The sequence below is a fragment of the Maylandia zebra genome, linkage group LG16 (genome assembly GCF_041146795.1).
Source record: "Maylandia zebra isolate NMK-2024a linkage group LG16, Mzebra_GT3a, whole genome shotgun sequence".
NCBI classification, from domain to species: Eukaryota; Metazoa; Chordata; class Actinopteri; order Cichliformes; family Cichlidae; genus Maylandia; species Maylandia zebra.
In genome coordinates, this window is record NC_135182.1 from 15,663,015 (window position 1) to 15,685,794 (window position 22,780).

The 22,780-nt window shown below is 41.4% G+C and overlaps 1 protein-coding gene across 10 annotated transcripts; it reads left to right on the top strand.

The window, feature by feature from the left end:
• The first annotated feature begins 806 nt into the window (after window positions 1–806).
• On the top strand, window positions 807–22,778 carry pou2f1b (POU class 2 homeobox 1b). Of its 10 annotated transcripts, none has more exons than XM_076874809.1 (15): window positions 807–872; window positions 8,862–8,927; window positions 9,551–9,642; window positions 10,340–10,435; window positions 11,337–11,510; window positions 12,140–12,257; window positions 12,364–12,455; window positions 12,648–12,821; window positions 12,998–13,139; window positions 13,274–13,419; window positions 13,596–13,784; window positions 14,315–14,429; window positions 14,529–14,862; window positions 14,961–15,049; window positions 16,171–22,778. In XM_076874809.1, the coding sequence occupies exons 1-15, from the start codon at window positions 827–829 to the stop codon at window positions 16,440–16,442; spliced, it is 2,145 nt and encodes a 714-aa protein (XP_076730924.1). In that variant the 5' UTR covers window positions 807–826; the 3' UTR covers window positions 16,443–22,778. The 10 variants fall into 10 exon arrangements, with proteins under 10 accessions (XP_076730924.1, XP_076730925.1, XP_076730922.1 ...); XM_076874810.1 differs by having other exon boundaries at window positions 13,599–13,784; XM_076874807.1 differs by having other exon boundaries at window positions 12,998–13,138; window positions 13,264–13,419.
• The last annotated feature ends 2 nt before the right edge of the window (window positions 22,779–22,780 follow it).

Sequence of the window (22,780 nt, forward strand, 5' to 3'; positions counted from 1 at the left end):
ATAGGTCTAATTTAAGAATTAAAAAAGGCACACTCTTTTCCCTATAAAGTACGGTTATTCAAAGTGGGATGAAAACCGTTGTACTCCTGGTATATTTTGATATATATCCTGGTATAGATCAATGGACAACATGCAGGAAGGGGTGGGGATATAAGGAAATGTGTTCTTGATTTACATGTTTACTTTTTCCATAAATAAACAGAAACAGCAATGATATCAGAGATAGTAAGCAAATATATGAAAAAGAAAAAGTCTTTGCATTGTTCTTCTGTTGCTTCATGCTTTGTATATGTTTTTGAAGTAAGACGGTCTAATCAATGTTTTGCTGCACCACATGGAGACAAAGCATCAATACAAGTTCATAAATCCCCAGTAAATAGCAATACAATATTTCTCCTGATATTTCTGTGAAATAGTCTGTGCCTGAGTCATCGATTAAGATGACTGTGGTTGTCACACATTACGCATTTTTTTTTAAATTCCTCTGGGTATATTTTGTTTTATTTGACTTTTAAGTGGCGAGTCAAACCAGCATAAATGGCTCTGGGCAATTTTCAGGGCTAGTGTTGATGTTTTCCGCGATTATACTGCGCAGGTCCGCTGGGTGATCCGCCCATGGCCTGTTCAATTCAAAAATTATTGTGTAAAGAAAACAAGATGCCTGTTTAAGTATGTAAATAAGCCACAGCTCACAACACGCTCCACTATCCCCAGACCAGGTCCCTGAGCGCATGCGGGTATCCGTGAAAACGTGCACGTGCATTTGTGTATGTGTATATGTGCGAGTGTGTGTGTCAGGGCTGGGATTTCGGGTTAAATATTCAAAATGGCGGACGGAGGAGCAGCGAGTCAAGATGAGAGTTCAGGAGCAGGTAATGATTACAGCATTTTACATATTCATACTCATATTCAAACTGTGTTACTCACAATTTATGTTAACGGCATACTGATGAAATGCAGATTGATTAGCAGATATGGGCGATATTAGGCGCTGTTTTAGTTTACACACAGCTAGCCAACTGTAATTTGACAGAGGAGGAAACGAGCCTTTGCAGTGCGACGGCAAATTACATGGAAACATGCCTCCCCCCCTTTGTGTGATTAGACGGCTGTACGCCGCTACATATTCATACCTCTGTCGACAAATACAATTTAGCATATTTTATTAGTAATCGCCATCGTGGCTCTGGTTCATGTATGACATATTTAGACCTTTCACGAACGCGGTTTGATTGAAATGATTATGCTAGGTGGCTAGCGTTAGCTGCCGTGCTAGCGCTTGGCTTTGTGTTGATGCACACACCGAAGCTTTTGAAACGGGTTTGCATATTCATTTTAGCCGAGTCGGGCAGCGGCTGCGCTCGTATGTTTTCAAAGGGTCGTTTATAAGGGAGGAGGGTGTTATTTAATCCAACTGTAGCAGACCTTCCCTTTGTTAAAGACACACGGAGTCAGCTCGGAGTGCTTGTGCTCGACGTGATTTTTATAGCGGAGCGTTTTGCCCCAGCCTTTTGTGTGCTCGGCGCAGCGGAGCCACGGCACAGCCTGTTGTGTTATTCATGCGGGGCCTGCCTGCCTGAGCCAGAGTGTGCGGAGTTCAGCGCGTTACAGCAGTCGACGAGGAGCACACAATAAATGCATGTCAACACAATAACGTGTCACGACGCCGGATGACTTTTCAAATGTGGCCTCCCGTGTTTCATTTGAATACGGCTGTCCTCCAAGCGGCTAACTGGCTACAACTTGTCAGCCCTTTATCGGCTAACTTTACGTACACGGCGATTTTATTTCAAATTTCTTTTTAAGTTTAGTACAGATACATATATAGTAAGATGTTGAGATGAATGTGTTTGACATCTTTATTTCGGAAGTTAAACAGTTAGAAATTTGGGTGGAGCACTTTTTTAAAAATATTATTATTTTAAACTTGAGGTGGGAGTAGTCTGGCATCGGCTTGGTCCTGGTCTGCCAGGCGAACTAATCCATCTCATTACAATGTGTGTAATTTATTTGTGCAGCTTTTAATTGCGCCCGACGTAACGGTTTTGAGAACCGGGTTTGTACGCGTCATGCGTGTTTGTTGCTGGAGTTCTTGGGCTGAATTCAAAGATTATACCTGTGTATCCCCCACCCGCCACCCCCAGGCACAGGGAGGGGTGGTGAGGCCCACTTCCGGAAGGCCACAGTAATAACAGGCAGGGCATTCTTATTATTCACTCTGCTGCTTTCATGGCCGGGCAAGACACAGCTTGATGGCACTTTTTCTTCTCCTTTAGTCCATGTAGCTGAGCTTGCTGTTTAGTTTGTTTTATAGAAGCGTGTCTGAGGTCTGTAGTAACAGTAAAGAGCAGGTAATTATCTTTGCTGTTCAACTTTTTATATTTGAGAAAATGCGCCAGAAAAGCGTGTGTGTGTGTGTGTGTGTGTGTGTGTGTGTGGGGGGGGGGGGGTTCTTGTCTTTTTTTTTTTTTTTTTCTAAGTGGTTTAACTGGCTCATTATCTTATAATTACAGAGGAACGTATTGTCCCTTAGCAAGTTAAAACAAGGTTTAGGTTTGGTTTTTTTGTTAAGGATTCTTGAATAAGATTGAATTCTTTCCGATGTAGATACACTCATTTCAAACTTTGCCCACATTGTTAGCAACTTTATGCGCAGACAGGCATTACAGGCAGTTTCCTTCTATATTGCAAGACAGTTATGAATCTAAAAGATATAGATTGTTTGAGAAGAAAGGCCATAAATGGTTTAATATTCAAAATAATGCTCGAAGTGTTACATTCTAATGTGTCTGTTAGCATTTTGACTGTCTGGAATTTAAAAAAAAAAATCTTGCATATTAAATTTGGGCACTTAAGAACATACGAGAAGTAATTCTGTCTTCCTCACACTCAGTCTACTTTTCTCATTTAACCAGTTTTACAGTTCCACCCTCATTCCAGCCTTGTAGTTCCATCATGAATATTCATTGATGTAAACACAGTTGTTATGAATAATGCATCATTCGCCGTAATAAATTCAGGACATGCCATCTCAAAGTACTGAGAAGGCCTCCATGAAAGCTCCAGTCAGACGACTTCTTCTTTCTTTTTTTTTTCTTAAATGGAGGAAAATTATAACCAAAAAAAGAGCTCTTTTGTGCCCTCGGGTTGTAACTACTTGTTTTGTTTTTGGTGATCTCTGGTAAAGAGAGCAATTCCTTATTAAACAGTGCAGCAAGGTAAAGCAGATGTTTCCAGCTGGTCTTTATCTGTAAAAACGGAGGCTTTTTAAGACAAATGACACACTAATTTGGAAGATTAAATCAGACTCTATGTACTAAAGATTGGAAGTAGTCACATTGTTCCTGATGATGACTGTCATGTGCTTAACATAATTAAGATCACTAGTATTAGTAAACATTTGTATTTCATTAAAACGTTTTTTTAATGCTGCAAACACGATATAATGCAAAGCACGTTAAGAAAGCAGAGGCCTTTTGTCTGAAAATATCCAGACTGAAATATCATTGCAATAATGCCCGTCCTTTAAATAGATGAGATTAAAATGTTGGCTTGTATCAACAGTCAGGAAGCTGGATACTTTTTTTTTTTCCAAAGGAAAAAGGCTGCACTGTTTTCCTATTAGACAAAAGTAAAACACACAACACATTAGGGCTGCACGATTTTGCATAAAATGAGAATCACGATGTTTTGGCTTAGAATTGAGATCACGATTTTCTTTTCCAGTATAAATATTTATTGCACTTATTAACTGCACATCAACTTCGTAACAGTTGAGACTGAACATAAAAACAATAAATAAACATAAAAACAACAAATGTCTCACATTTTGTTGTTGCTGCAAAATGTTGTACTGCTTGAAATTCCATCTCCACCGTTGCTCGACACTGCGTGTATAGAGCAGGTAGTGAAACAATAGAAAAATAGTTGCGGGACGGCACTGTGTAGCGTTTGTCTAGGGTGTTGATCATTTTCCTAAATCCCTCGTTTTGCACAGTGTTGATGGGAGCCATATCTTTGGTCAGGTCATAAGTAATAGCCTCCGTAATTTCTTTGTGCCTGCGGGAGTTCGACGTGTATAGGGAAGCGCTGTATAAGGTTCCCGTTATTGATGTTTGGGTGGTTGACCGGGACGGATTTTCTCCTGTCACTTTCTCGTCATCCCTGACGTGTTCTCCGTTGTTTAATCCCTGCTAATTTTAGCATCACACGGCACAGCTTCTGTATCACGTGGTATAAGGGTTCGCCCTTGTCATTTGTTGAACAGGAAGAGTGAGCGCTTGTTTTCATGCAGATTACGTCCCGGATCAAAATGCGGTACAATCGTGGTCGTCGTCAGATCGCACATAAGTATGAATCGAGATCGCGATTTTCTAACGATTAATCATGCAGCCCTACAACACATTAATAATCAAATGTTCATGCATGTGCATGTGTGTCTGAATTCAGACTGTAGTACTGGTTCATGTGGCTAACCTCTGTACGTGCCTATTTGAAGTAGCTGAGTTGTTGTCCCTGAGAAACTTCACTTTAATTTGGTTAGATTGAATTTCCCACCTAGCCTATAGACAGTTGGCTAATGACCACCCTAGAGAGATACCACAGTAGCTTGCAGTGATGTTAGCCCCATTACTGTTCATCAAATTACACTGCTTCCAGTGTTTGGCTCATTTGTGAGCTCAGTCCACTGTTGCTGCTTCGACCCTCTGTTGTCAGACTGTTTGGGTTTAATACACTGACTGGTATTAAAAGCGATTTTGAATTGTTTGGGTATTCATTTTGATGCTGCATTAAACCACAAAGCTTTTTGCCTAGTTTTAATTGCCTCAAACTGAATGATTATCTGTCGTAACCGTACACCAGACTGTTCCAAACCAGTCTAAGTATTTAAGACTGATCCAGATGTGGAAAAGTGGTCTGGATGTATTTTATATTTAAGATGAAGGATATAGGTAGCAGGACAGAATGTGGATGTGCTAATTAAGTTTCATTCTGTCTCAAGTTGAATCTCTCCGCTCACATTAACGGCTCTGCAGTATTCAGCCAGCCATCCCATATTACTGCACTAATGAGATAGCTATTTAGAATTCTCTTTGCAGGGTATTTGTATAAAGCATTGTTCCACAGCAAGGTTTTGCAAACCCATTCAACCAAGTAGCTGTACATGTGTTGGAGTGCACTGCTGATAACTGTGTCTACTTCTCCTTTGTTTTCTCATTTGGTTGCATTAAGTCAAGAACAGAAGACTTATTTCTTAACCTCCCCTGTGCACTTTGTTGAGATGGCCTCTTTGAGACTTTGCAGGCTAGTGTGACATTTCCCATAACTGCCTTAGTAAACAATAGGCTTGAGTCAGGCTAAAATCTATTGTATGGAGGCTCAACACTGGACATCAGTACACAGAAGTGTAGGTATACTTTCTAGAAGCATATAAATGAAGGCTATTGGTGTGGTCTGAGGCTTTGTGAGCATAATAACAATAGTGGGGGACTGAGGGGTCCAAACCCCAGTTCCTGGGGTTGTTAAAACAGAGCAGAGGTTTCTGACAAAAATTCCCCCCATTCCAGGGTGCATAGCGAAGAATATAAGGTCAAGCAGTGTTTCTGGAGCTTGACCCTTTTTAAAAACAGTTGTCCCTAGAGTTGTTAACTAAACAAATATGTTTGTGTTTGTAATTATTATAAAAATGTGCCTTGAAAGCACTCACACAAATTATAGAATTACAATTACACCAAAGGATATACTACACAGCTCTTACTTGCCTTCTTAATTGTACCACTAGAAATTCTGCCCATAATGGAACATAACAGCTATGTCTCCTAATGCTTATATGTTGGGAAGTCTATTCATAAAGTTATCACAACTTAAAAAATTCTTGACAAAGTTTCAAGCAGTTTGGTTTGTTACAAGTCACAATGACATCTGTCATTGTGTATATTAAGATAAAGTTAAATAAAAAAAACACCAGATTTCATAAAACGGTAACATGCTCTATAAAATATAGTTAAGATGCCTATTCATGTGTTTATTTGGCAGACGGGCAATGACACACAAAAGAGAGATCTGATCATTTTTTTAAAGCACAAAAAGGCCAAGAATGTAGAAAGACCCTCAGAAATATCAAATCAAGTCTTAATTAGAAAGGAATGAAGTGCTTATAGAAATGTTTCATAATAGTGTCATCAGTCAGAGGCAACAGAGAGGTTAGAGCTGGACAGAGAGTTGAGGACAGTCAGAAAGAGGAGTAGAGTCTGGTAAGTTTGCTGAGCATTTATTTCTTTTCTTAAATAAAGGGTACGCTCTTATTTAGATAACCTATTTGCTACCAGCTACAAGATGGCACAAGCAGATTAGCAGCAGTAAGCGGTGTTCTCTGAATTTCTTTAAAAGTCCTGAGATGCACAAAAAGAGAGCTGGGTTATCTCTTTTAGTGTTCGGGTTGTCCGTGTGGTTTAGGCAAGGCGCAGTAGACGCACTATGACTGCTCGCAAGCTGTGACTGTTACCTGGACTTTTCTCACCTCGATGTCTAATCTGTGTCTGGCATTTGCAAACTAACATCTAGAAGAGTTCAGGGCTCCAGTGCGTGTGTGTGAAAGTATATAAAATGGTAACATTTTTGGTTGTGGTGGGAATTTGTAACAAAAGCTGCTGAATATTCATCGGTTGAAGATTCTCATTTGTTTGGATTTCAGTTACAGTAAACCTCTTACTTTTGGGTGTTCAATCATTGGTCAAAATCAGATGTTTTGAAGATATCATCTTGAGCTTTGGGAATAAAAATAATTGGCAGATTAAATGATAATGAAACTAAATCTTAGTGGTGACTCTAATGAACAACATCCATTTGCCACTCAGTTAAAATATACATTATACTTCGCAATGGTTGTGTTTGCAGCTATTTGGGGTATGTCAGACAAAAAAATCTCAAGGGTCTCTGGCTATCTGCAGTTTAGAGATGGCTGCCATTATACCTTGGTGAGTGAAGGCTTGCTTGTGCTGACAAAGGTGTGTTTGTTTTCCAGTATGTACTTTGTTAAAGCCACTGGGGCCTTCTTGGCATTGTTTCCCTTGGTCAGCTAGTATGTAAATGCCTTTCGTCAGGCAGGAGGATAAGTGAAGAAGTTGATTAGAGCTTTAGCCAGGAGCAGTTGTTGTAGATTTAGTTGGTAAGCCCCTTCCCTTCTAGACCACAATACAACCATGCATTCCAGTCCAGTCGCTATGACTCACTGGACACCAGTGCAGCACCGTAACCGAGCCGCTTCCCTGCTGTATTAGCACTCGGCGCTTGTTGGAAATGAATTTAAAAGGGCTTCAAAGGAAATACTATTGGAATGTAAAGCTAATTTAAATATGCTAATCCCCAAGCACAACATAAACGTACACAGCAACAGCCCGCCACCCACTTTCTGTAGCCGCTCGCTGTGGAATGCCTTAGCCACAGGGGGTCTAGCAGTAATGACAGGCTTGTGGTGGATTAATGTGAAGTTATTTATTTCCGATTGAGCAAGCGCCCCCCTCTTGCCCCCCCCCCCTCCCCCCCCTTAGAAATTGGGCCAAGTCTCCATGACTCCTGGAGATGTTCTGAGCGAGCAGTCGTAGACGTTCTATTAATGCAGTCCACCTTGCTAACATACCCAGACCACCTCATGGTGCATTCTGGGATATCTTCAGCCCTTTACCTGCTCTTAGCTAATTACTTTTTAGGCCCGCACTCGCACAGTAATTGGTGTTGTGCTGCTGCCTCCCCTCTCTCTGCTGCGCCAAGTGCTAGTTTGAGCACTTTTTTTCTCCTTCTCCTCTCTATCGTCCTTATTCCCCTGTTTTTTATCGTCCTCCAAAAGCCATCCAATTAATATGCTAATGAGCTGATAAATATTTATAGGGGTTTAAATTATGCAGAAAGCTTTCAGAGCCCGGTGTGAAATGCGTTGCTCGCAGGACTTCAAAGCCTTGCATTGCTAACGAGGCAGGGGCAGATTTGCATACGGCTTTAATCAGCTGAATACTGATTATGCTTCATTATAGAGTTGGAGGAGGAAGGGAGGGGGGGCGGCAGCAGAGTTGGAGGAGGCCGCCAGCTGCACTTGTCGTTTGTTTCATTCCAGCAAGAGAGGGAGAGGGCGAACTTTTTCAGAAGTACAGACAATCTTGGCACACGGGAGAGGGGGAGCGGTAGAGAGAGAGTGCACAGTAGGCACAGTAAAAGAGAAAAAGGGGCAGAGCCATATGAAAAGAAAAGCGCGAGCAGGGAAAGGCACGGAGAGCTGTTTGCCTAAACCCCGTTGGCTCTCAGTGCGCGTATCCCAGTGTTGCTCAGTGAACCGTGCGGTGGACACTGCCACTGTGTCTGTGTGTAACTCTGGTTGTATTGAACTCTGCTCACTGCTGACCAGTGGAGAGTGAAGAGAGGAGGTGGGAGAGCGCCGGACACCCTGTCGGTGGGCTTGCCCAGCCCAGGCAGTTTTACTTGATAGGTTCAGCAGCCATGCTGGAAAACGCAGGTGGAGCAAGAGCGGGTGAGTTTTTTGATGAGGTTGTAACAGAGCTCACCTGGACTGCACTGGTGGTCGATGTCATTGTGCGATTATGTTGCATTAAGACCTCATGAGTCTGCTGCTGGGATTTTGTTTTTTTTTGTTGTTTTTTTTCTGTTAGTTTTTTGGAGATTAGTATTGTTCAGTGCTTGCTGCTTTAAATGATGAATGCGACTGAAATGCTATTGTTCATTAAGAATATCCTGACGTGCAGTGATGGTTGTACTCAGATGACAAAAGTGAAAGTACGCCTGAAATCAGAGAATAGGTTCTTCTGTTTGGCGGCAGTGCCTGTGAGCATGTCTCTGTCTGGCTCTTTCAGATGCTAAAGTGAATAATCAGTCAGAAACTACTAAATGTGCAATGGAGAGTGGTGACGGGAACACCGGTGAGTGATCTCCAGCTTTTTCTCCCGTTATCTTCATTTTTAAATCAGAATGTGTTTAGTTTTACCACCTCATTCAACAGGTTTCAGAGTCATAGCCAGCAATTATTTGGACATTTTAGCAGCTCAAGTCACAGAAACCCCCCCCCTGCTGTTTCTCTTTGTATGATCTCATTTTGAAAACATTGATGGCAGCTTTCCAAAAATGCTTGCTAGCAGCTCTCTTTGTCATATGAGGCATTTACCTCACAGTGCATTATGTCTGAATATTACACGCTTAGAGTGAAGATCCAGATTCATTGCACAGCTTTGTACTCCTGCTGGGTAATGACACATTAATTGATGTTGTTGACAGTATTGTTTGTTTATGCTCTTAAAATATATAATTTTGTTAGCTAGTACAGATGCTGCCACTTTATAAAAATATGTTTTTAGAGTTTTTCCTCGTATTTGAAAATGGATTCTTCTTCTCTTGTCAGTGATTTCTTCTTTTTTCTTTTTTAATTTGTTATTTTTTGTTGTTGTTGTGTTTTGTTTTTGTGTTGTTGTTGTTGTTTTTTTGTTTTTTTTACGGCATACGTTGTGTCAAACAGCACATGGCATAAATTCAAATTTTCTTTTCTCAGGTATCCAAACCAATGGGTTGGATTTTCAGAGGCAGACGGTGCCCACCACAAGTGCAATCACTAATGCACATGCACAAGCCCTCCTCCAACAGGTACCACACTGTGTACAACATTGCATACTTGACCTTTTTAAGTAACTTTTTGTTTTCCTGTTTTTGTGGTGGGAGCACGTTTGGTTTTGGTGTAATGTCACACATTTGTTGTAGCCTCGAAAATGAGGTGTGAAGTTTGAACAGAGGTATGCTCATCTTCACTCAAACATGCACAAGCAGAAAGAGTTCATTTAAATGAGCCAGGCTCTCCCAGTGTCGCCTGGCAACAAGGCAGATTAATCAACCCTGTATGCTAATTAGCTGCTCTGTGGTTGCTCGGAAACAGATGGCCGAGAATATGCAAATCTATGCAGAATTTACATGCACTGCATAACAGTTATTTTAATTAGCATCTCAACTCTCCCCTCCCTTCACTTCACTTTTCTTGTCTCTGAAGGCTGCAGCACATTTTAAATACCCACTTTATCGCTGCCTTTCTAATTCAAATTCCTCTCTGCGTTCAAAGACCAAAGACTCATTTAAAGAAAGCCACTCAGGTAGCATGGAAATAGAACGTTTCATTGTTTTCACTAGTATGCTTTTTTTTTTTTTTTCTTTTAATTTAGCGGTGCTTAATGTTTGAATTGAATATTCATTGAAATTGCTTTTAATTAATTTCATGTTGGCTACAATGACATGAAGTTAAAACTCAGAAGATCTCGTCTAAGCCTCCCCCCCTCTGCTTCACCCCCACTAGTCAAAGTCGGAAGACTCGGGTGCTCTTCTGACCTCCGTCCAGCAGAGCGTATTGCCTCAAACCCAGCTAATGTTGGCCGGGGGACAGATTGCTGGAGTAAGTTAAAACCCTGGTTGTGTATCTTGGGGTGACACCCCCACACGGTCAATCACAGCTGGGTGACGAAACGATAACTTGGCTGAAGCTGGCGTCTTCTCTGCCTGTCTGCCTGTTCATCCCTGTGGTTAGACATAGTCTTTGTGTCTCTGCACTCGCCATTAAACCAGCCACATGACACATTTCATATCCAGCCATGGCCCAGGGATGGTTGAATGCAGCTGCAGTGCGATGTAGGATTGAATGTTTACTCAGCATGTGGATTTGATTTTGAACATGACATCAACATGCTCATTTGCACTTGTGCCTGGCTCAGCTGCATGAGTCTCCATCTGCCTGTGGAGGACCATATGTGTGTTGCCACATTATTCAGTATAACTTTGATACCTCTGTTAAAAGCTAAGTGCAATACTGTTCATTAGTTTTCATAAACAGTCACTAGTTTGACATGGTAAATTTAAAATAATAATTAAAAAAACTGTTTCAGTATCATTTGTAAAGGTGTATGAACACAAGTCGGTATAATTAGAATAGACAGAGCTGTGGTCTAGTTCAGTGAACTGGAGCAGCCACCGAAACAATAAAACAATTGTTGGCAAATGCATCAAACAATCCGATCAACCTGCTGCTGTTCATAAAGCCAGACCAAGGCACGGGTAATTAAAGTGCCTCTCTTATCATACATAATGATGAAAAACCAATATATCAAGACTCTAGTGAGTAATATTATGCACACATGAATTGGATTTCTCTAATATTTCACTGCAGTATTGTACTAGCTTTGGAAGGCTATCGAAGTAAAGTATAGTGACAACACTGACATACTTACTAACTTATCTGATGATCATAAGTTACTTGTATTAACACTTACGTGTCTCTGTTTTCCTCCTGTCTGCCTCAGTTGAGCCCAATGCAGCAGCAGCTGTTTCTCCAGCAGGCCCAAGTGCAGCTCCTGGCTGCTGCCGTGCAGCATTCTGCCAACCAGCAGAACAGCACCACCGGGGACAACATCTCAGCCTCTGCAGCCACACCAATTACCCAGCTGCCCCTGTCACAGCCCATCCAGATTGCCCCTGTAAGGCTCAATCCCCTATGCGCCAGAGTTCCTGCAAGCTCTGAAAAATGTTGTACCGTAAAGTGTTTGCAAGCTTGTAGCCCTACACAACACACAAAAAAGTAAAGCTGAACATCTTTCCACATACAAACAATAGACATGAAAAGTCTGTGGTGAAATTAAATATCAATATTGTTTTTTCAAACGGTATGAAGGCCATATTGGATTATTTGAAACTGCCTTTCTGGGAGCAAACAAGGCAGCTAAAGAATGAGGAAAACATGCAAATGACCTAAATGACTCGAGCTTTCTCTCTTAGACAAAATGAACTGTTACAAACAAAATAGTCCTCAACATCTGTGGTAATGGCTTTGGCAAAAACGTTTATTCATCAAAGTAGTTGAGGACTGCACTTTAATAATGGAACTTCTACACTTATAAATATGTGGAGACACATTACACATAGCTTAATACATATTTGTTTGCTACCCTGTCAGAGCAATAGAAAAGTAGAGGTTGTACCAAATTACACATGATTAGAATAAATGTAGACATTGTGGGACAATTTTACATGAAACAAAGTTGTGTCAAAGTCTTTAGGATTGTGAGCTTTATAAACAGTTACATGGTTGTTTTCATATTTTTTGCAGTCTTTACAACAGCAGAATCTAAGTCTGCCCCAGTTTGTCCTGGTTCAGCCTGGCCACCCTATCGCCACGTCACTGCAGCCTCAGTTCATTATCTCACAGGCTCCGCAGGCCCAGCAGGGTAGGTTGATCTGTTGCGCTGCAGAATTACAAGGAGAGATGTACTCAAGTATGGCTATCGAAGCTTTTGTTTAATCTTTCCTTTCCATCCATCATCCCCACTTCAGGCATATTGCAAGCCCAGAGTCTTCTAACTCAACTACCTCAAAGCCAACCTAACCTCCTGTCGACTCAACCAAGCATCACCCTTGCAACTCAGGTTGGTAATGATGCAAGTACATCTTTTAAACTAGCTTTAAAATTGTCTTCAGTTACTCTGGTAGTGCTTACATTTGACAGCTTGACAAGTTTTTTTTTTTTTTTTTTTAATGATTTATTCTCAATAATTTATTCTTTAACTCTTTTTAAACCTACAAAACAGTCACATTTGCTGTATTTCTCGTCTTTCCAGCCTGCAACCCCAACCCGCACAACAGCAACCACACCTATTCAGTCCCTGCCTCACAGTCAGACGCCACCCAAACGGTTGGATACTCCCACTCTGGAGGAACCTAGTGACCTTGAGGAGCTGGAGCAGTTTGCCAAGACTTTTAAACAGAGACGTATCAAACTGGGCTTTACGCAGGTGTGTGCTGAGAGTCAGTCAATCACCATAAGTTCAGTTATATTTTGACTTGCGGATGTGGGCATTTCTTTAAACTGCAAACACATGGCTGTTTTCATATTCAGATCATATTCAGATCTTTGTTCATGTAATATACCACTATAAATAACTCACAGGTAAATCTCTCCTTCTCACAGGGGGATGTTGGCCTGGCCATGGGGAAGCTGTATGGAAACGACTTTAGCCAAACTACTATTTCTCGCTTTGAGGCCTTGAATCTGAGCTTTAAAAACATGTGCAAACTCAAGCCATTGCTGGAGAAGTGGCTCAATGATGCAGGTTTGTCTCTGACCCCACCTGACTGTGCAGCTGATCACTCTTGCTTTCTCACATTGGTGCTTGTGGGTGGGTTGTGTATGCATACCTTGTCTTTACCTCCCTTCCTTTTCTTTGTGTCAATGCTGTTTGTGCAGAGAACCTGACATCTGACCAGTCCCTGTCGAGCCCCAGTGCCCTGGGTTCCCAGGGCATGGGCATAGAGGGAATCAACCGCAGACGGAAGAAAAGAACCAGTATCGAGACCAACATTCGAGTGGCCTTAGAAAAGAGCTTTCTGGAGGTGAGAAACACACACTTCGGAACTCCATATTGATTATATAAGGAAAAGTTTGGTTATTCAGTATCTGAGATGATCACATTATACAGTTTTAGTCCTCCGTTAATGGTAGAAAAAACACAGTACAGCAGTTTCCTCAGTGCTGACAGGGAATCTCTGGCTTCTTTGCCCTCTTCAAGCAGAACCAAAAACCTACCTCTGAAGAGATCACCATGATCGCTGACCAGCTCAACATGGAGAAGGAGGTGATTCGGGTCTGGTTCTGCAATCGACGACAGAAAGAGAAGAGGATTAATCCTCCCAGTAGTGGCAACAGTGGAGGAGGCAACACCCCTATCAAATCTATCTTCACCCCCAGCAGCCCTTTGGTAAGACTGCCACTCACCAAAGGGATTCTCAGCACTGTTTAATACTGTGTTTAAAGTTTATGTGTCTATATGTGGATCACGTTAGGAGACTTAACGTAAAATATGGATGATGCATCTGGGTCTGAAATGTGAAGTCATTGTAGAAGTACCATAAGATTTCATCCTGTCTCTTGTCCTCTGTAGAACTCTACACGAAAAGAACTTCAGTAAATATTTGTCTAATAAGTTTATTCTTATAACTTATTTATTCCCTAGATTTACGTCATGCATAACACAAAATAGTGTCCATATTGCAAATTTTAGACCCATTTGTAGTTAGAAAAAGCAGTGTGATTTTTAGAATTGTCCTGTTTCTCTGATCCACCTTTTGTTAAATCTAATTTTGGGATCATTCATCTTTTTATATGTACTGTCTCTGATTACATGGCAGGTCCTTATATGTTCTGTGGGCTCAGCTAGAATATCAGAATGTCGACCAATTTGTCTTTCGACTTTTATTTAAATCCTCCAATTCTCCTTCTTTTGCCCAGGTGGCCAGCACAGCAAGCCTTGATAGCAGCCCAACTATTACCACACCCACCACTCTGACTGTAAACCCAGTGATGCCTCTCACCAACACCAGCATCCCCAGTTTGTCTTTCACAGGTGTGTGCGTGCACTATTCACTTTGTGCGTGTGTGTATACCCGATGGTAAATGTTGATTAAAAATTCACTTTAATTTCTTTTTATCTGCCTTCAACAAGGCACGACAGTTGGAGCCACAAACACTGCATCTGTCATCTCAACTGCGCCTGTGGTTACCACAGCAACAAGCTCTCTGTCTTTAAGCACGTCCCAGACGAGTAATCAGTCCACGAGCACGGAGAGCAAAGCTGGCACGCAGGCGCCAACCATTGTCACCCAGGCGCCTTCATCCATCGCTACCAGTTTAGGGACGGGTCAGGTGATGGTGGCAGCTCCGGGGCTTTCGGCCGCGTTGCAGGGGGCCGCCTCGCTACCCAGCGCCAGTTTTGCAGCTATGGCTGCTGCTGCAGGGCTCAACCCAGCACTGATGGCATCTTCGCAGTTTACTCAAGGGTTAGCATGAGCTGTGTTCATATAAGATCTTTGTGAAAGCCAGACAGTTGTTGAGGTGTTGTTTTTGTTATACTACATGATCTTCTTTGTGTGTCCAGGGGTGCCCTCCTCAGTCTGGCTCCTGGCGGCCTGGGCAGTGCACTGAGCCCTGCTCTCATGAGCAACAGCACTCTGGCTACCATTCAAGGTGAGCACCTGTTACATGACAAGTCATTGAATTATGTCTGTGCACATAGTTTCTAATCAGAATTGCAAGTAGTTATGTGATTATGAGGTTCCAAGACCTGCAGATAAGGACTGATTTTTGTAATGTACAACCCCAGATCCAAAAATATTGGGGAGCTTTGTAAAATGTAAATTAAAACGGAATACAATGATTTACAAATCTCATCAACCCACTTTAAAAAAAAAAAAAAAAAAAAAAAAAATTAATGACAGCCACTGTACAGCCAAGATTTCACAGCACTGATCGACATATTCCTTTTCCTCTGATTTCCACTCCCTCAACGCTGTGAGGAGTACTGACGGCTGGTTCAGTCACACTCCCAGGACTACTACTTTTCATTTTCTGACTATTGTTCATCTTTTAACAATAGTCAGTAAACATCTGGGAATTGAGAACAGTTGCTAGCTGCTTAGAAGTCCCTGGGTCATCGTGGTCATATTTTTGTTTTTGTTGTGATTTCAAGATGTTTGCGATTGGGGTTTGTGGATGATTGCGGTGCCAGCTTAATTTAAATAACTTTATTGTGTTAAGTCATTTGTTTATTTAAATATTAGTTTGAGGTCATTGAGGGTGTGACAGGAAGTTATGACAAAGCAATGTTCACAAACTGTCAGAAGGTTATCTCTTTTGTTTCTTTTTAAATTGCAATAGTTTAAAATTTATATTATTTTGTTTTCTTTAACAGATATTTTTGGCCTGGGGGAACGTCTTAACGCCAAACGACCAAATTAGACTAAATTTAGCAGAAGGAATGACTCAATGAATACAATAGCTAAATAAGTTGGAGTATATAAATGATTGAAAGGATGATTAGAAAAAATAAGGGCAATAAGACTGCCCATTATTTCTATAATTAGTGTAATGAAAGCAAACACTTAATGAGGACATGACTCATTTGCATAATAAGAACAGATTCATTTAAGCCACACCCACAAGGTTTTATCCTGCTTAGAGAAAATTACTTCTGCGAATTAAACAATTTATCGTGCGGTCTCAAAAAAATGATGATGGAAATGCTCTCCTCATTTGGTGAACCTGTGCACCTTTCTTACCTTTACACCGTTTCTTTCACATCTCCATAGCACTGGCATCGAGCGGCACAATCCCCATCACCTCTCTGGACGGCAGTAACCTGCTGTTCGCCAACACTTCTGCTGGTAACACCCCCAACCTGGTGACCACGCCGCTCTTCCTGAACCCCCAGAACCTGTCGCTGCTCACCAGCAACCCCGTCAGCCTGGTGTCGCCCGGCATGGGAGGGCTTCAGGTCACTGCCGACGGTCATCATCAAGTCAGCACGGCTGCTGTGCCTGTGCAAGCCTCGACCATTACCACTGCCCCCAAGGCTCAGTGAAGCCAGTCAGGCTGCATCTCGAATTAACGCCCAATTAATTACGTCAAGCACTACTCCTTTCACAACGTGTAGGACGAGGGTGGTACTCTGATATAGGCTCTGCACTTCACTAACCACCCCGCATCCTCTCCATTGTATCTACCATAAATTAATCCTTTTGCTGCCGCCAAAAAGAAAAGGACTTAACATAAGGGTGGGTTTAACTGTTGGTTTCTTTTATTATTTTTTTTCTTTATGATTCTTGGATGTTTTTTAATTTTCCACACAAACAGTAACCAGATGGACACTGTTGTCGGCCTGCCGCTTCTCCTGAACCTTGACAAGTGTCCAGGGAGAAAATATCGTCGGCGTCATCGAGCTGTATATACATATACATATATACATATATATATATATCCTCCTCTTTGCAGGTCAGAATTTTCTCTGAAATTCTTCTAACCAAAAACAAACTTTCTCTTCTAACATTCAAACTTAATTGATTTACTACTAATTTCACAATGTTCATACGGTAATCACTAATGGGGGTTTGTGTGTCGCTCTTTTTAATTATCTCTCGTTTTTGTTTTTTGGGGGGTTTTTTTGTTCGTTTGGTTTTTTGTTTCTTGACAGGCCTTGTTGTAAATCATATCAAATTATATTTTAGAGACTTTTTTTCCCTTTTTATCTTTTACTGTCTATATTTTTCGACATTTTCCGATCTTTGTAAGTCTAATGTTAAGTTAAGATTTAACTATCACTTTTTAATCGTGGTTATAAGGCTTTAAAAATAAGTAATAAGTGGCCGATATAAAGGTTATCATTGCTTTAAGGGTCGGAGGGACGCGGCGTGTCTCTCCGAGTCTCTCTTCTGGAAACACTGAGTTTTACATGGGTGGTGGTGCAGTAGCCACCGAGCCTCTGTAAAACGACGGTCTCGGTGTGGATTATCGACACTGATAGAAAAATGACTGAAAACATTACATTGAGAGCTTTAAAGTGAGCTGCAGACCTGAGTCTGATTAAGGGTGACTTGTTTTGGTTTGTGATCCGTTGGAACACTGTACATTAAGTTTTGGATGTGGACGTTTGCGTGTCGTCGACAGCTCAGGCAGACGCTGAGAGTTCAGCAGCCGCACGATCTACGAGGCTCTGCAGTCTTTTTTTTGTGGAGGGAACTAGTCATGTTCACCAAACCTGAACTGTGGTGTGGTGGCTTTGCCTGGATGGGGATAGTGTATTGGGGGGGGGGGGGTGTTTGGTTTCTTTTTTCTTTTTTTTATTAGAAGTACCGTCGTATCTACTTGTGCACAGTATCTGTACCAAATAACTGGATTGATGAGCTGCAGTCTGCCTGTTTTGGGAGGATTGAAATTCTGTCTCTTTATTTTGTTTGCAGTCGTTCGACTGGCTTACCTACTTTAAGATATACCAAAAATATTTGTTAAAATAATTGCTGTGTGTAGTCGGTGTAGCTTAGTCTAGTCAATATATTTATGAGTACAAAAATCTCTTCATAGTCAGAATATAGAAATGCAATATTTTGATGATCATTTTCCAAAGACTACATTTTCTTTTTTCTTTTCTTTTGTTATTTTGTTTGATTTGACCAAGTGTCTCATATTTAAATTTTTAATTGGCAGCACAACTGACCAAAAAGAGAGGGATTGGTGGGTTGGAGTATGAGGAAGTAGTTTCTTTTTACTTCTATTATTATCATTTTACTTTTTAAATTTAGTTTTTATTAAATCACCGTGGCCTCGGCCCAATGCTTAATCTGGTTTAATGCGAGCCGTTTAGTGGCGCCTTTTCCTTTCTAATCAGTTGTGGTAGCAGTTTTGGACTTTTCTGAAGCATAATGGAAAAGATCTGATTTTGGTTTTGTGCTAATATTCAGCCATAAAACAACAGCTTGAACCAAAGTGGTTTTCCTCAGTAGTTGCTGTGCCTGTCTTGAGCACACAAGTTGCTTTTCACTCTCTTAAATCTCCACAATTTATTTCTTTATTTTTCTCCCTCCTCAGTCGATACCTGATTTTCGTGATTTGGTGCTGCTGGATAAGGATCACAGAAACTTTAGCTTTAACAACTTGCTGCTGAGACTCCTGTCAGAGTTGAGCTGTCAAGACGCCTGCATGCTTTCTAATAGCTTTAAGACTACATCCTGTGAGAATCAGGGTATTGTAGTTCGCACTATCCCTGCTGGAGGGATCACTTATGTAAATCCATAAATACTTCACCTCCTCTCAGCTCCGCCGTTCCAAACCAGCATGCTAGGAAACGATATGCTGCACCCGAAATCTGTCTGGGGACTAGTTTAAAAACTCCCCGAACTTATCTTAGCCAACACAGCGGTGGGATAAGTACCGTTCTGTGCTGCACGTTCAGCTAAACCCCACACAAAAGTAGCATTGTTCTGCTTCAAAATGACAAACACAGCAATTAGTAACTCACTCAGACTGCAAGCAGTGAAATTTGTCCCCGTTCCCCTCTCGTGTGCTTCTTTTCTGTTGAATTATTTTTGACTAAATATACCTCAGCAGCGCTTCAAACATAGGTTCACCTTTTAGACATTTCTCTGTATACAGCATTGTAGAATGTATAATTACTGACTGGCTTGCCATTCAGCGTTTATACTGATGAACCATACATAGGAACCATTGCAAGGACAACCTACTACTGCTATTTTCTAGTACTACTATTTATGGGGTATTTCCAGGTTTAAATATTATTTTGAGATCCTTCTTGCCAAAGTAAAAGCCTTTCTCTTTGCAGCTTGGTGGGTGTGTTTTGTTTTTCTTTCTTTCCTTAACTTTGAGGCCACAAGAGCCCTGAAGAACTCAGTCGTGTTTCAGTGCTTGTTTGGAGTTTTGGAGGTTTGCAAGCAACATGAACCAGTTGCCACTGGCACCATAGGATGTTACTGAAATATTTATCTGAGGAAAGACTTAAGAATTAGAGAAACGATCTTTTCTTAATTCTATACATATAAATATATATATAAACACTTGTAAGATATTCATATTTTATATTTGAACCAGTATGTTACCAAGACTGAATGTAGTGTTTATCATACTTCCCCCCCAGAAAAAAAAATCTCCCCTAAGTTTTATTTTCATTTTTTTTATTATTAAACTGTCAAGACCAAAAAATTTGAGATGGAGCTCGAGATGACGCCTCGCTGAACCAGCGACGTCTGTTCGACAGGAGGGGCTCGCTCAGGCGCTCCTGGCAGACAGGTCCTGTGGTTAATAGGAGACTCTGAAGCATTTGATCTTAATCTTTTAATAGATGTATAAATATATATATTTGGTTGAGTTGTTGTGGATTTGATTTGCTGTGCTGTCTTTAACAATCATTTGGTTTTTTTAATGTATTACTTTATGCCTTTAATTGTTTTGTATAGTGTGAGAGGGCAAGATCACTGGCTTTCTTAGTTTGACAAAGAAGATTAACATTATCATTTATGCCTTATTGTTACGTAGAAGACATGAGCATTGTAGCATTGTTGTTCTGTATGTGTGTGAGAGTGAGAGAGAGCATGGGCACCCAGCTCACCTGGTGCATTGTTTTCACTGAAACAGTACAGTGTACTCTGGGCATTTTAGAGCGTGGGACGATTATGTTGCTACCTATGGTTTTTAGGTGCGACTTAGACAGGTAGGAGGATATACCTGTGAGAAAAAGCTTTACTAATAATTCCAGCAGGCAGGTGTGTTTGTGTGAGTGTGTCATTTAAAGAGAGGCCAGGGAGGACAGTCTGCAAACCATTTTGGTGCATCTTTCCCATCTTCCAGCAGGTGTTTAGACTGATTTTTGAAAAAAAAAAAAAAAGGGTGAGACAAGAGGACTTTGTTTTGTTTTGGGATTTTGTTTGAAGTTTCCTGACTGAGGGTCTTTACAAATTAACTTCAAGCTTTAAGCAAGCCACTGCCGAGAGCCAAGCCAGCTTTCAGTTTGTTTGGGGTCCGCTTGGACTCTCACGAACTGTCTGCTTGCCACTGGCTTTGCTTGTGAAGCTTCGGTTTCAGGTGATCCTGAGATTCTTGCGGATCAGCTGTGCATCTAACAGACGGTATGTTGACCCACCACACTGGTTTGCTGAGAGTTTTGGTTTTTTGTTTGTTTGTTTTCTCCTTTTACTAAATGTCAAAGGTTGCGTGGCGCACCAGTAAGGCTAAAGGAGCTGTTGTATACCTCATTTTTAACTCAAGATTGAGTGAAACCTGCTTTAATCTACTTATGAAACAAATGTTTTTAAAAATCATAAAAAAAAAGACTAAAATACACCAACTTGTCAGTGGAGAAGCGTGTTCATACCTGTACTTAGTGAAGGGTTGTGGAGCCGCCACAAGAGGGAGACGAACTACATACCAGTACTCACAAAGAGGTGTAAACAAGAGAAGGCATAAAAGGTGAATCTGTGTGTAACAAGGGGCAAACATCTGCTGCTCTTCTTCCACAATTTCTTGTGCACTGAAGGATTTCATTCATGAAAACGTGAATTTTGATGAATTCTATGGACACCCCCCACCCCACCCTTTTTTTTTTTTTTTTTTTTTTTTTTTAAGTTTGACAATCTTGCTTTATTTATTTTCTCACTCTTGGCTTGGTACAGGTATGTGCACTTCTTCCCACGTGATGGCTCGCCGTCGCAGCCCGCTCTCGCTCCCCTGTGGTACCAACGATAACCAAAGAATTCTTACTAACTTGATTGTATGTGATCGACGCCGCCTCTCGCCCATCCCCGCCTCACTGCTCAACATCAAATCCCAGCTGCACGCCCCTCGATTCGTTTGTAAAGAGGTTGTTGTTTTGTTTTTTTAAAATTGCATTCGAATGTGCGTCCGGCGCCCCCTTCGACGCCTCTGCAGTGGTTTCAGTGCCTGTGGGCGGGGATCGGAAGGGAGGGGTAGCAGGGGCCGGGCGGGCTTCGCCGGCAGACACGAACCGATGCGGTGGTAGCTGGGTGATGTTTGTTAATACACACTGAGGGTTGATCCTGTGCACACTGTATCTGCTCAGGACTCTGTATGATTGTCTGTCTTGAGCGCTGTTGTCGTTTGGTTGGTTGGATTGATGTCCCACCCTCCGTCGTTCCTTTCTCAAGGACTGCGGCGAAAAATGCTATTCCTGCCTCTCAGTGCGTCTCTCTTCCTCATCTGTACACTGTAGTCCCAGGACATGACCCTGTTGTTGTCTCCAGGAATACACATCCTGCATTCGCTAAAACTCTCTGCTGTGTCCCCTTCCCTGTCCTCCTCCTCCTTCCTCTCCCTTTCATCTGCTCTCTTCTTTGACTCCTCACTACAGACTCTGATCAGCTGTGACACTATGCATCATGGTCCTTCACTTTGCATGGACTGTGTCCCTCTGACTCAGACCTCCTGGTCGGCAGGGCTTCAGTGACACTTTGTTTAATGCTTTACTCCAAGTGAGGTTGTAGGACCTCACAAGCGCTATCCCAAAGCAAAAATCCAAATATTTAACTTTTGACAAATGCAGATACCAAAGATATCTCTCTGTCCTGTGTGTGTCTCTGTTGGTTTCTCTCTCTCCCTTTCACCCTGCAGCATGTGTATTAAGAGACAAACCCAGCACTGGCTTTAAAGTCCCAGCCTCAGTAATTCCAAAGCTTAGATGTATATTTTGGTATATTTCTGAGAAAAAACTTGCGTGAAAAAGCGTCTGTTCCTCGTTTGTTTGTTGTAATCTCTTTTCTGTCACAGCATGGAACTAATTGCAGAACTGTCTTACTCTTGGTAGGTTAAAGATATAGTATTTTTGTATGTTTTTGGGTGTGTTATATATATGTACGTGTGTGTGCGTGTGTGTGTGTGTGTGTGTGTGTGTGTGATTATCAGTTCACAGCCCAAGTGACCATGGCTTTCAACAAGAGAGAAATAACTTAAAAAAAAAAAAAAAATCGCCAACCATGTACATATTGTGTCTGTGTATCTCAAGAAATGCATTCTGTAAAACATTTCACTTTGGAAGCTTGGGCTCATCTAAAGGAATGTGTCCCTGTTTTATTTCCCTTTTCTTACTCTGCAGTCTGATATTAATTGACTTCCAGGACTCGAATGTAATGAGTTTTGGTTTCCATTGTGGAATACAACACTGAGGGACACTGCTCCGATCTAAATACGACAAAAACGACAAAAAAAAAAGGCCTCCAGAGATGGCGGCATAGAGCTGAAAGATTGTGTAGGAGTTTTAAGTATGTGAATCAGGATACATAGTAGATTTTGATGCATTTGTCTGCTGTATTTTTGTTTTTATACACATATAAAGATAATCTTTTACTGTAAATGTACAGTTCTCTTTTGTTGTAAACATCATTAAACCATTTTCCAAGTGTT

What these genes read in the sequence shown, in the direction of transcription:
- pou2f1b (XM_076874807.1), top strand. Translation starts at nt 827, where the DNA reads ATGGCGGACGGAGGAGCAGCGAGTCAAGATGAGAGTTCAGGAGCAG. An exon ending in AGCCCATCCAGATTGCCCCT is followed by an intron (nt 11,511 to 12,139) that starts GTAAGGCTCAAT and finishes TATTTTTTGCAG; the next exon opens with TCTTTACAACAGCAGAATCT. An exon ending in GGCTCCGCAGGCCCAGCAGG is followed by an intron (nt 12,258 to 12,363) that starts GTAGGTTGATCT and finishes TCCCCACTTCAG; the next exon opens with GCATATTGCAAGCCCAGAGT.